The 14,816-nt window shown below is 43.7% G+C and overlaps 1 protein-coding gene across 10 annotated transcripts in view; it reads left to right on the forward strand.

The window, feature by feature from the left end:
- The window catches only part of UNC5D (unc-5 netrin receptor D), a 684,626-nt gene that overhangs the window by 583,073 nt on the left and 86,737 nt on the right, over positions 1-14,816 (forward strand). For all 10 annotated transcript variants that reach the window (XM_027529851.1, XM_027529855.1, XM_027529846.1 and 7 more), the window contains one exon: positions 14,069-14,237. In XM_027529851.1, the coding sequence (XP_027385652.1) occupies positions 14,069-14,237 (169 nt within the window). The remainder of the gene's footprint in view (positions 1-14,068; positions 14,238-14,816) is intronic.

Below are 14,816 nucleotides of genomic sequence, written 5' to 3' on the forward strand. Positions count from 1 at the left end.
TTAAATATCTTCAAGCGACCATGGACAGTTCCATTAAGCACAACTGTTAGAATGACTGCTAGGACAACCAGAACCACTTAATACCACAATAGATGAAACCCAGTAACTCAAATGAATGATATTTTGCTACATGTGGTGACAGAGACACACAAATTTAACCAGGAGTGAAGGGATGAATCGTGTGGAAAGGCTCAGGGTAGGTGCCAGAGAGGAAGTGACAACTGACTTCAAAGCTGAGTAAAAAGCATTCCAGGGAATAGAATGTGCAACGGCACAGAGGTATATTCAGCATCACTTATTTTGGAACTAAGCAAATCAGAACAAAATAAGAAAAGTAGAGTGATAAGGAATGAGGCTGAAAAAATAAAAGATTTGACCATGTACAATATTGTTTGTTGACTAGGAAACTGAAACATACCTGGTGGGTAGGGATGGATGAGGCTTACTTACACGTGGTGTGTTTTATCTCCTGCTTCATCTCCACTGCCACTTCCCACATTCAAGTATTTATTATTCCAGTATCCTTCTGAGTACAGTAAAAAGATGTCTCATTTTGCCTAGTGCAGATATTAATAGTCCTCCTTTTCACACTCAGAATCTCTCAATTTGGACAATAAATGATAGTCACTCTACTTTTGAGTGTCCTCGTCTCTAGTTGTGAACGTTTAAAATCCTTTCTCTAATCCCCACATTGCTCCCAATGGGCAGTTTTGAGAGAGAGAGAGACTTGGGGAAGAGGAACTCAGCAAGATCCAGCGTGTGTGAATGTGTATGTGGGGGTTAATGTGGAATGAAGGGGATGAAGGACTTTAAGATAATTCACAGAATTCTAGCTTGGGAACTGACGATTAATTAGAAGAGAGAGGTTTGCCAGCTGAAGTCACCTGAGAGTTTGTGATAACAGTTGCTTTGGGAGCGACTCTGGATTTTTTTCTGGAACAAATACAGCTCTTTCCCTTATAAGAAAAGAGGTAGGAAGAAAATTGATTACAGAATAAATAAATAAAAATTATATGTATACTCACACAAAAAAAGATAACTGCTGAATTGAAATCCTATGTCACTTGTTTGGGCTTCCCTGGTGGCTCAGCAGTAAAGAATCTGCTTTCAATGCAGAAAACACAGGAGAGGTGGGTTCGATCCCCGGCTCGGGAAGATCCTGTGGAGAAGGGAATGGCAACCCACTCCAGTATTCTTGCCGGGAGAATGCCATGGTCAGAGGAGTCTGACAGGCTGCAGTCTACGGGGTCGCAGAGTCGAACATGACTGAAGCGACTTAGCGTGCATGCCTGCATGTCACTCATTTGGTTGGAGCATGGGACAACAATGCTACTCCCAGCAAAGTATTATGATACTGGATGCAGACTGGGTCTGCGTGCCTCACGCACAGCGGAATCTTCTGCTTTCATTCTCTTTCCTTCCTAGCTAGGTAAGAATCTTCCAACCCTGAAGTAAACGAATGCCATACATAACATGTCAGGAAAGTAGTACAGACGTGGGCATTAACATTACATGAAAATTGAAGAATTATTAAAAATGAGATGACATAGCTGCGTGAGAACCACAAAGGACCCAGAAGCCGAGTTCCAGGCCCCTTTGCCACATCCAGCGTGTGCAGCTTTGAGCAAGTCATTTTCTTTCTCCAAACCTCAATCTGTAAATTTTGTGTATTATTAACTGAATTCCAGGATTTGGATGAGGACAGTAGAGTGACTTTAAGTATGACAAGTCCTGTGCAAATTACATGCTACATTTTGTCTATCCATTTTTTCTTAATTAAAAAGATGGAAAGGCACATGGAATTTGCTTGAGCTCTGTCTCAGTGATATTGAGTCCTTCCCTTTTAACTGCTAGTGCATTCCGAGACTCAGAGGAAAGTTCAGTTCAAGTGACATCAAACATAGGAAGTGTTCACTCTAAAATCAAGAGCCTTGTCTTAAGACTAGAGTTGCCATATGATCCACAGTCACACTCCTAGGCATATACCCAGATGAAACTGTAATTCAAAATGATACATTCACCCCTATGTTCATGGCAGCACTACATTCAATGGCCAAGACGTGGCAGCATCCTAAATGTCCAACAACAGAGGCATGGATAAACAAAACGTGGTCCACACGGACACGCGAGGAATGTTAGTCAGTCATAAAAGGCAACAAAATAATGCCGTTGGCAGCAACATGGATGCAACTAGCAATTATACTAAGGGAAGTCAGACAGAAAGACAAATACCATATGGTATCACTTACATGTAGCATCAAAAATATGACACGTATGCACCTATCTGCAAAACAAACAGACTCGTAGAAAACAGACCTGTGGTTGCCAAGGCAGAGGGGTGTAGAGAGGGGAAGGACTGGGAGTTTGGGAATGGTAGATGCAAACTATGATGCAGAGGAGGGATAAATAACAAGGGCTTACTGTATAGCACAGGGAGCTATATTCAATCTTCTGGTATAAGCTAATGGAAGAGAATCTCAAAACATAAAAAATGTTTAAATAAAAATTGAAACAAAGAGCCTTGTGATAAAAGACACCCTGCATCAATTCTTTCATCTGCTTCTGTTTCTGATAACACTCTGGCCTCTTGCTTGATACTTTAGAGGTATACTCTGTGGGTCCAAACAAGGGGTTCTGGGTGGGCTGGCGTTTAGATGAGATCAGTGTCCAGTCACGCTGGGGCAGGTGCTTATGCCAACTTGAGTAGGCTTTGTCCCTGTCCACTCTGCCAGCCTTTCCTTGCTGGAGAGTGATGGATATAAATGAACGACACTGTTTACTGGTCAGTCACGGATTTGAATTTGGTTTGCTGCTTTGAGTTTTCAACATTTCTATTGGAATAATCACACTGATGGCATCTAGCTATCCCTTTGAGGAGATGTGGCGTTAATGAACTCTGTAACAGCCATAGGGACCCATTGAGGAGGGGAGGTGCTCCGAAACAGCAAACAGAATTGCCTCCTGTGCTCCAGAGAGGGGAGTAAATTGCTACCACTTGGGAAGCACATCAATTCCTCCAGGCTGCCAGGGCCATGTGGTGTCATAAAAGGGGCAATTTATCAAATGGTACCTTAATGGCTTAGAAGGGTTAATGCACCTTGAGCCAAAGTCTTTTCTGCCATGAAATCACAATGGTTTCTTCACAGAGTCATTTAGGTTAGAATATAATGCCATTAACCCCAAAATGAGGTGGAGAAGAGAAAAATATGAAAGAAAGTGGGAAAGAAAAGGGGGGTTCTCACGTTGTCATCTTATGATTGCTCTTTTTGGAAAAGAGAACTTCCCCGTACCGTGCTCCTTACTCATCCCCTCCACCTCACATCCCCTTGGTCCACACACAAACTGCATGCGTGAAAATTGCCTTCATTTTAATCAAAGTGCATTCGAAGCCCACAGGAGCTCACAATGTGAAGTGATTAGAATGGTCCAGAGGACTCTCTTAATTAAAGATGCCATTGACAAGATAACAATGGTCTGTGAATGTGGTTAATAGGTCTGAATGGAAGGGGCACCTTAATTCAGTAAGAGGAAAGTCACTGGTTTGTGAGTTTGATTGTGCATTGTAAAGGAACAGCACATACTGTAATTATTTTTATTTGTATGTGCCGTCTCTTTTATTGCTCATGCTGGAAGTAGAAATAACCTATCCTATTAAGATATTTAATATATATCATCCTTTCCATTTCACTTGGTTATAGCTTAATAAATATGCCAGGAGAAGATGCCAACCCACACTGGGGCTGCCCTCGTGCTTACTAAAGCAAGCCCTTTGAAAACCGGCATGATCAACCGCCTCCCTCCCTTGGTTACAGTCTTTAAGGCAAACCATAACAACTTCCTAGGACCCCATAAAGTTAGAGGCAGATAGGGAGCTTCACTCTGCGCGTGAACTTCTGCAGCTGAAGCATGAAGATAACCAAAGGTCAGCCGACCCCCTCAAAGATTGTGTGGTGTCTGGGAGACGGCAGTGGACAGGAGGCAGCAGCAGAGGGGTCTTGAGGTCCTAAATTTGAAGTGGACAAGCCATGAAAAGCCAGTGGTAGACAGAAGAATGGCACCCCAAAGACATCCACACCCTCATCCCTGGCACCTTACATGGCAAAAGGGACCTGGCAGATGGGATGAAAGGTTAAGGACATGGAGAAAGAGAGATCATCTGGATTATGCAGTCAGCCCACAGAAGGATCCTTCTAAGAGGAGACAGGAGTGTCTATCAGATAATGAGATTTGAGGATGTCACAGGTCTCACTGATGGAAGCAGGGGTTTGCACCCAAAGAATGCCAGCGACCTTTAGAAGCTGGGAGAGGCCAGGAAACAGATTCTTCTCCAGAACCTCGAGCAGGAATACTGCCCCGCTGACACCTTCATTTTAGCTCCCTGGGACTTTTGTCTACATAACTGTAACATAAATTTGTGTTGTTTTGATCCAGTAAGTCTATGAAAGTTTAGTGGCTCAGTCATGTCCTGCTCTGTGACCTCAGGGACTGTAGCAGCCCACCAGGCTCCTCTATCCATGGAATTCTCCAGGCAAGGATGCTGGAGTAGGTACCTATTCTCTTCTCCAGGGAATCTTTCTGACCCAGGGATAGAACCCCGGTCTCTCGCATTGCAAGCAAATTCTTTACCATCTGAGCCTCCAGGGAAGGTAAGATCCAGAAAGCCTATGGAACAGCAATAATAGGAAACCAACACAAGCATCTGTTGTGGCCACACTACACTCTCCAAAGTTCTGTTTTCCTTTCTCCAGTGTCTGTGAATACCATCTTGGCAATTCACATGCCAACATTACACCTTCGAGGTTCAGGTTTTGGAGACCACATCCCAGAGAACATCTGTCTCTTCTACTGCTGGTACCCCCACCCAACACCACAGGACCCCCACCACTAACAGGAGATTCTGATCCCAGCTCTATCACAAGGGGGTGTGACTTCGGCCTTGTCCCTCCACCCCGTGCCACACCCTCCTGTCTCCTTGATGGTGTTGACCTGATTACTCCTGTGTCCTGTCCCTGCCCCCACCCAAATGAAGTGCTTCTCTGACACCGGATTCAGGTTCCTCCAGAGAAGGCTGTTTTCCCCATCCAGAACAGCAATGAGTAAACAACTTAGCAGATAATAAAACCTGTCATAGCAGCATACCACCTAGATCCACTCTTCTCCCCTCTCTGGTTCACTTTAAAGCACTCTCCCTAAGCCATCATTATTCCGCTTCTCCTAGTAAACAAAGCTAAACACTGACACTGCATGAAAGATGAGGTTTAAATTGTGTCTAGGAACTGGTGGTTTACACATGATTTGTGATTCCTTTAGTATATTAATTGGTAAACACCCAATGAATGTGTACATAAACTAAAGCCGCTGAACATATGCAGACAGTTGAATCTCTCAGTGGGGTGTTGCTCACATTTCAGCAAAGTCAAATCCTCATTCCAGCCTGTGTGTAACTGCTCCCCCAACCCCAAATCCCATGTGCCAACTCCCCACCCATGATCCTATTTCAGATAATACCAAGTGGGTGACACCGATCTTTAAGCCTTTTAATAGTAAAGCCATATGCTTCCATCCTCTGTAAACGGTGCCCGTTGCTTGTTGTAATCCACTGTTCTAACTGCTCCTCTCCTGCCCCACCTAATGGCGTAGAATGGTGTGAAGAGCTGTAACATTCGTTCCAGTGACTGCTCATCAACACCCCAACCGGGCAGCCTTCTGTACTAACACATGTACTATTTAGAGAAAGGCGATGTAGGAACTGACCCTGTGCATTTGCATTTTTCAGCCGTAGTGGTGGTTGGTGGTGGTTTAGTCACTAAGTCGTGTCCGACTCTTGTGACCCCATGGACTGTAGCCTGCCAGGCTCCTCTGTCCATGGGATTCTCCAGGCAAGAATACACGAGTGGGTTGCCATTTCCTCCTCCAAAGCCTTCATAGTGAGCACTTCAACTTGACCAGCATCTAAGTTCCATTTCAGAAGCCTACTTGATCTGTATCTAACAGACCACTCCACCCCCACTGTGTAAGGCATGGCTTCAGATGCTTTCTCAGGAATCACTCAAGTTTTCAAGAACCACACTTTTCTCAAACAGTAGTACCTAGCTAATGTGCATGCAGAAGGTCCAAATGAAAAATACAAGTTCTTGGTCCCTATCTCAGAAATACTGAATCAGAATCATGGGTGGTGTCCAGGAATATAATTTTAAACAAGCTAGCCAAGGAATTTGAACCACATTACAGTTTTACAGCTACTTAAAGACTGAAAGAGGAGTCTACTGTGATAAAGAGATTTTGTTCAACTTATTTTTTCTTCTATTCTGCCCTTACTTACCTATCCTCCCTTTCTAGAAGTCTGTTTTGTTAAATCATATTTACAGGACTTCCCTGGTGGTCCAGTGGTTAAGAATCCAGCTGCCAATGCAGGGGACATGGGTTTGATCCCTGGTCTGGGAAGATTCCACGAGCCATGAAGCAGCTAAGCCCATGCACTACAACTCCTGAATTCACACTCTAGCACCCAAGAGCCTCAACTACTGAGCTCCAAGACTAGAACCCGTGCTCTGCAACAAGAGAAGCCACCGCAATGAGAAGCTTGTGCGCCACAACAGAGAGTAGCTCCCACTCGCTCCAAACAGAGAAAGCCACGTGCAGTACTGAAGACCCAGCACGTGCGTGCTCAGTCACTTCAGTCGTGTTTGACTCTTTGCGACCCCATGGACTTTAGCCCGCCAGGCTCCTCTGTCCATGGAATTCTCCAGGCAAGAGTACTGGAGTGAGTTGCCATTTCCTTCTCTGGAGGATGTTTCCGAACCAGGGCTTGAACCCAAGTCTCCTGCTTTGCAGGCAGATTCTTTACCACTGAGCCACCAGGGAAGCCCCAAGACCCAGCACAGCCATAAATAAATAAATCTTTAAAAAATAAATCCTATTTACAGAGCAGTTATTGGTTAGCTGCTCAGTCATGTTCGACTCAGTGACCCTATGGACTGTGGCCTGCCAGGCTCCTCTGTCCATGGAATTCTCCAGGCAAGAGTACTGGAGTGGGTTGCCATTTCCTTCTCCGGAGGATGTTCCCAAACCAGGCTCGAACCCAAGTCTTCTGCATTGCAGGCAGAAGCCCCAAGACCCAGAACAGCCATAAATAAATAAATCTTTAAAAAATAAATCCTATTTACAGAGCAGTTGTTGGTTAGTTGCTCAGTCATGTTTGACTCAGCGACCCTATGGACTGTAGCCCACCAGGCTCCTCTGTCCATGGAATTCTCCAGGCAAGAATACTGGAGTGGGTTGCCATGCCCTTCTCCAGGGGATCTTCCCCACCCTGGAATTGAACCTCGGTCTGCCGCATTGCAGGCAGATTCTTACCGTCTGAGCCATCAGGAAAACCCACTGGAGTTGAGTCCCCCCAGGAGACCTAGTCACACTATTGGAGTTGACTGATGTGCCATGCTGGCTTTCTAAAGGGCCTGTATCTCTGGGAGATCCTGAGATGGTGTTTCCTACTGATCTCAAAGATTTGGTCAGAGCTATGTAGTGATGCACGCATCAGACTCTAGTAAGACAAGAGAAATCATAAACCTCAAACCGTGATTTTTATCCATGGCAATGTTAGCACTGTTGATCAGTATGAGGATTTCAGGGAAAAGAGAAAAAGAATAATAACAGTTAAAACTCTGTATCATCTCAGGTAGAAAAGTGTAGGAGGCTGGAGCCAGCTAAGTATAGCTTTCATCTATCAGCTTTTTATGTCTGTTCCATTAAAATATGATTTAATTATGGATCGACCCAGGGTCTGGCATAGTAAAACTATCATTACCTTCCTACCTGCATTCCTGAGTGATGCTCGGGTAAAGGTGATCAAAAACCTACATTCATCTGTAATGTAGACCATAAGGAGGAAAGGAGAGAGTGATGATTACCAAGCACAGCATGGCAGATGACAATAACAGTCAAAACCATGTCTTTAAAAATGGAGCTGAGTGTTTTGTTTGAAAAGAGTGACACGCTGCAAGCCTAGAATCAGGTCAAGAGATGTTGAAAGCAAAAGCCAAATGTGCCCGGATGCAGCTCCAGACCTGCCATGGGCATGCCGCCTTGCAACTGACCTTCACCGTGACCTTCTGTTGACCTTGGTGAGCAGATGATACTGCAGAATGTGAGTCCCCACGTGGCAAGGTCCGGACCACAACCTTGCCACCACCAAGTTCAGAACCATCACATTCTGTGCAGCTGTCAGCGACCCTAGTGATTTCATTGTAGGAATTCTGAACCTGAGCCCCTCTTCATTAGGATCTTTTTGTTTTGTCAGAATTTCACATTTAAGGAAAAGCTGCAAGGATAGTACAGGTGACTCCTGAACGACATGGCTTTGAACTCGATGGGTTCACTTTTCAGTAGTCAGTAATTACAAGCTGTGTGTGGTTGGATCCACAGGTGTGGAGCCACAGCTATGGAGAATCGCGGAAGTTGAAGGACAGCCATAAGTTATGCATGGGTTTTTGACTTAGCAGAGCATGTTGGTGCCCATACACTCCCGTGTGGTCAAGGGTCCTCTGTATAGAGTTCCCAACCTTCCCACGCCCGGATTCACAAACGTTAACATTTTAGTATGTGTTCTGTGTTCTGCTGTTTCTCTCTCCATGTGTGTAAATACTGGGTTAGCCAAAAAGTTTGTTCCAATTTTTCCATGTTAGAGGCAAACTTTTGGCCAACCCAATAAAATACACGCACACACACACAGTGTTTAACCATTGTGAATAAGATATTCCTTTGCCTCCAGATACTTCATTGTGTGTATCCTAAACACAAATTGTTACATGACCAAAGCAAATTATCAAAATCAGGAAATTAACATAGATACAATACTATTATTTACCTCACAGACTTTATTAATATATCACCTGTTATCCAAATAATGTCCTTTATGGCAATGAAAATTCAGGTCCATTCACTACATTCTGTTATCATGCACTTTTTTGGTCTCTTTTAATCTAGTGCAGTTTCTAAGTCTGTTGCTAGTTCATTATGTTGACCGTTTTCAAGAGTGCAGATCAGCTAGTTTGTGAATATCCCTCAAGTTGGGCTGATATTTGTTTAATAAATTCTTATGCTTAGTGTCAGTATAAGTATTATTGTCAGGAATGTTATAGAAGTGATGCTTGAGTTCCTTTTGCTTTTTCATATCAAGAAGTATGTTCTGAAAATTAATCCCTTTACTGGCAAGATTAACTGAGAACTTGGGCTAGATAGTGTCTACCAAGGTTCTCAAGTATAAAGTCATGTCGCTCCTTTGTAATTAATAAGTACCATGTGGAAAGATACTTTGAAGCCATGCAAATCGTCTATTATTCTTCAGACTTTCACCAGAGTATAGAGCATCCTATTCATAATCCTTAACTGAGTCAGTTATTAATATGGTTAGTTGTCAAATGATGACTTTCTCCACTTATTAGTTGGCTTCTTATTGTATGGACTTCCCTGGTGGCTCAGGTGGTAAAGAATCTGCCTGCAGTGCAGGTCTGGGTTCAATCCCTGTGTTGGGAAGTATCCCCTGGAGGAGGGAATGGCTTTCCCACTCCGGTGTTCTTGCCTGGAGAGTTCCACAGACAGAGGAGCCTGGCGGGCTATGACTGAGCGACTAACACAATGTGGTTGTTTGCTTCCGTATGGAAGAGTTTTTCCCTTCCCGTTCATTCATTCATTTATATCTGTATCTTTCCTGGTTCCTTATTTTATTCAATGGGTTATCATCCTTTACTACCATTATTCACTGTGATGCTCAAAATGTCCCATGCTTGGTCACTGGAAACCACTGGTTCCTATGCTTTCTTCATAAGTATTTTGAGCGCTTGTGGCCTATATTGGGAACTGGGCAGGGGTACCACAATAAAATAAAAATAATTTAATAGTGCAGTACATTGGAAGGCAATGAGTGTAAAATAAAAGAAAAACAAAGATCAGCTAGCATTCAGGGTAAGAATGTTGCAGTGACATTGTTCAGGCATGACTGGGGAAATGCCTTGTTATTGAAGGAAAGGGAGCAAAGGTCTGTGGGGCATGAGAGAGCTAGTTGTGGGGACATCTGAAGGAAGATTCCAGAGCAGGAGAAATAGCAACACTTCCATAAGTTGGGGGAAGAGGGCGAGATGTTGGCATTTTCAGTGGGATTCCTCTGACTGCTGAGTTGAGAAGTGACCGTGATGGAAACACGAAAGCACTGCCAAGGTGCCTTCAATTCCCATAGTACTCATCCTAAGGCAGTGGAAATCCCCTTAAAGCATGTGTGTTGTGATAAGGGCAATCTATTGAATAAATTTTGGAGTAGGAAACAGCAACCCACATCAGTATTCTTGCCAGGAAAGTCCAATGGACATAGGAGCCTGGTGGTCTACAGTCCATGGGGTTGCAAAGAGTCAGACACAACTGAGCGTGCACACATTGAATAAAGTAGCCACCCAAAAGCACAGTTGCTGTAGAAATAAGACTCATAAAAAGGCAGGAGAGATGGGAGTTGAGGATTGAGAAGCAGAACCCTCACGCATGGAGCACATACTAGGTGCTTTTTAGGTTTTACTTCTTTTCACTCCAGAACAATCTTAGAGTATATTCCCTTTTTATTTGACCACACTGCACATCATGCAGGATCTTAAGTTCTCTGACCAGGGATCAAACCCACAACCTTTGCATTGGAAGCGCAGTCTTAACCACTGAACTCCCAGGGAAGTCCTCGAGTAGATGGTACATGTTATGGGAGGCAAGTGAGGCTCCACAGGGCTTTCCCTTCTACCAAACTCTGTATGGTTTTCTTGACACAGAAAAGGTCGGTGGAGGGACATGGTGTCAGAGACAGTGCCATGAAGCACACAGAAAGGACACGATAAAGTTCCTTTCCCCTACTTCTGTGTTCTCTACGGCTCCTCTGCTACTCTTGCTTCTCTCCCTGTTAACTCACCCGGGTTAGCCATGTGGGGCTTTCTGTCTTGCCAGACTCCCAGACAAGAGGCCCCGTACCCTTTACTAACACCCTCTCCTGCCATGTATATTTATTTGGGGGCTGGGGACATCAAAGCTAAACAGATGGCAAAATTTTCCCCAGAACTCTCAGCTGCACTGCCAGAGCAGAAATTTGAATTCACAACCATGTTTCTATACAGTTGATCAATAAAGCCACCTGCTTACACAGACCTGGCTCTTAAATTATGGATCTTTTTATATCAGCATTCATAAACATGTACAGCATATATATGGAGAAAAGGCAGGGGCTGGTAACAAAATGAAAAAATTAAATAGCAAACATCTCATACAACCAGACTTTTCATACACGAGTGATGCACAGAGAAGCTGTTCATATTATGGTCCAGAAAATCACTGCTGTTATTAGTTCCCAGTTACTGGTAGCTCACAGCAATTTTAGAAGAATGTGTTGCCCTTTTTTTAACCCCTAGCAAGAGCATGAATACTTCCCTGGTGTATGTAATACTGGATTGGCTGAAAAGTTCATGGGGTTTCCCATAACATACCCAAACGGACTTTGCTGAACTCAATATGATGTAGGCAAACTTAAATGCCATCTACACATGCCTTACAAATCTTCAGTTTTGCCCAGTTATGAGCTTCTTCCCTCAGTCCTGTTACCCCCAGATGTCCTAGGTCTGTATCCATGACTCTACTTGGATGACATTTTTTCCTGCATCTTCTTTGGGACAGAGGACCAGCCATCTCCTAGCACCAACAGAGAAACACAGTGCATCTGGCCACAGGGCTCAGGAGCTCCAGAAATCAGAAATCTGGGCTGACTTTGCCTCCATCTCTTTGGCTGACTGCTCTGTGACCTTATGTTGTTAATACCTGTGCACACAGGTGTGTGGAGCGCTTTAATTAATATTTGTAAATCTCCCTGATTGCCCCAGATAGAAGGTGGCAGAAAAGGGCAAATCATTATTAATCACAGCGGGAAAAAAAAATGGAGAGATTAAGTTTTGTTCCTTCACCAGAGACAGACCTACACACACGGACACTGTTTTCACAGTAGGAGGATTAGACAGAAGTCTTATTTTCTTTGCGCTTCTGGAAATGTCCAATGTCTGCTTAATGCGAAGTCCCATTCCAGGTCCCACCTAGGTTTCTACGTGCACCCTCTCCAACTCCTAATGCTGTTTTAAGTTATTACCGAAAGGCGCCTTCTATTCACGAGTGTGAGAGTTCATCTAATGAGCTGCTTTCAGTTCATTTGGCATTAAATAATTCCCCCAATTCCCATATGTTTGAACAATATGTTCAACAAGGGGGAATGCTTGTCTGAAAGCTATTAAAGTTCTTTTAGGAGCTTGTCCTCGGTCACTCATATGCACGCCAGCTATCCCTGTCTGTAGGATGCAGGCAGCAATTACCCGGAAAACGTTCTAATGGCCGCTGGCAGGCATCCATGCGCAGACTGCCGCCTCGTGCTGGCTAGAGCCCTCACTGGAAATTCACATTTGAGTCAAACCTCGAGTAGAGCATTCTAGGCTGTTCACAGAACATTACTGATTACTAATACCTGAGTTTCCAGACCCACCCACCACCTCCCCCCGACCCCAACTTGGCCTGCCCTACTTAGAGATGTAAATGCATAAAAGGCATATTTTCCGTTTTGCCTATGCTTTGTCTGGAAAGGAAGAGCTGATAAATTTGGTTGCTTACGAGGAAGGCTGACTTTGGGAAATGCAGCTTCTTGGAGAGGGAGGAAGACCCTGTGATCATACTCAAGTCTGCTTTAGGTACAGGAGATATGAGATGCTCCTCCTTGCTTATCTGCCTTGACTTTTGTTGCAGCAGCAAATTATAGATAATGAGCTAAAGGGTGACTGTGACTGACCAGAGAGGGAAACAAGCAGTGTCAACACAAGCAATTCAGAAATTAACATGTTAGATGTGCTCGTGGAAAACCTGCTTGTTAATACAAGACCACAGAAAAGGTAGTATCTTTTAGTACTAACTTCATCCTGCTCTTTTGATCAGAGATGACATTCTTCAATGCCCTTCCTCGGTGAGATGAGAGAAAGCTTAGGCAATAATACCAATCCTAGCTCTCATGTCACACTATTCATCTGAGAATCCTGAATTGCTTTACAGACTATATTCTGAATCAGTATATTTCTTACAAGTGAAAATACCAAAAAAAAAAAAAAAAAAAATCAACTACCTTTTTCTAAAACACATAGCAGTTAGGGAAAATGGGTAGACTTCTGGGTTCTCATTGATTGCTGTGCTATAACCCACCCCATCTTACTGTTTAGGGACAGAGATTAAAAACAAAAGCCACAAAAACAGAACAGGGAGGCATTCAGTCAGGTGGTATTATTCCCTTTTAGTCAAATTTCTTTGATCTGTTTCATGGCTCTGCCTTTTTGTTGTAAATTATTCACAATGCAGGAAAATCTGAACACCAGGTTTAGGCAGAATGATTTTAAATTTATAGCTAAAATAGGAAAATATGAAAGATATATATTTATGTATTTGATTATGCAGTTTATAACTGTCTACTGTGCCATCACTATAAAACTTGTGTATTTGCACATTGGCAGAAAATAAATGTTTTTGAAACCAGAAGAGACATTCAATCTGTATTCATTTGAAGTGTTGCTTTGTTTACAAAAGTAATTTGTTTTGCTGCTGACTAGCATTAAACGTATTTGTAGGAGGAGTTGTTGGGATTACCAGATTGGTCATTTCTATGACAGCTTTGGCTTTGGTCATTGATAATATCACCAACGAGAATGAGGATTCAACAGCTGGTGTGTGACATGCCAGCCAGGTCTTTTCTTTCTACTGTTCTGCCCTGTCTTTCTGAAGAAGCATTTGTCATTTTGTTTTTCAAAACCTAGATATGAAATCTAGGCTTACCCTTAGTCTGTATGCTTGAGTGGTTCAAGATAGATGTCTGTAGTCCTGACCAAGTACCCTCCAGAAGGTGGTGTTCCCCAGGAGGGTGTCCCAGAAAGGGTTTTGCTACTAAGCCCTGTAACTGAATTCTCATCCAGGTATGCCCCCCACTCCTTTACATGTTTCTCTCTTTTATTCTTTCCCAACCGTACAGCCTCCAGTCAGATGGATCCGAGGTGCTCCTGAGTCCGGAAGTCACCTGCGGTCCCCCTGACATGATTGTCACCACTCCCTTTGCCCTGACCATCCCACACTGTGCGGACGTCAGCTCTGAGCACTGGAACATCCATTTAAAGAAGAGGACCCAGCAGGGCAAGTGGGAGGTGAGACCCAAGAGCCTTCCTTAAAAACAAACAAACAAAAACGGCTGTAGGGAGTTTGGAATGGACATGTACACACTGCTATATTTAAAATGGATACCCAACAAGGACCTACTGTATAGCACAGGGAACTCTGCTCAGTGTTATATGTCAGCCTGGATGGGAGGGGAGTCTGGGGGAGCAAGGATACATGGATATGTATGGCTGACTCCCTTCACTGTCCACCTAAAACTATCACAATAGTGTTAATCGGCTGTACTCCACTATAAAATAAAAAGCTTCAAAAAAAAAAACACAGGGTTTAGGTTCCACCTGTGGAATGGAATTAACTTTACCTTCTGTTCACACAAGTCAGCTGTGAAATTGGTGAGCGTTTGCTTGTTTTCCAGGGGGTTGGCGGCCAGTATTACGACATCCTCAAGGTGTTGGCTAGTCGTGTGTGTGTCATGTGTGTGATAATGGGGAAAAGAAGCCAGAGAGGATATGAAGCTTTTTCCTTTGATTTTGGAATACAGTTGTAATCACCCCTACAGGCATGTACCCTGTGCACCTGCCTTTCGTAAGTGAGACTATGGCTCCTGC

This window comes from Bos indicus x Bos taurus, chromosome 27 (genome assembly GCF_003369695.1).
Source record: "Bos indicus x Bos taurus breed Angus x Brahman F1 hybrid chromosome 27, Bos_hybrid_MaternalHap_v2.0, whole genome shotgun sequence".
Classification (NCBI taxonomy): Eukaryota; Metazoa; Chordata; class Mammalia; order Artiodactyla; family Bovidae; genus Bos; species Bos indicus x Bos taurus.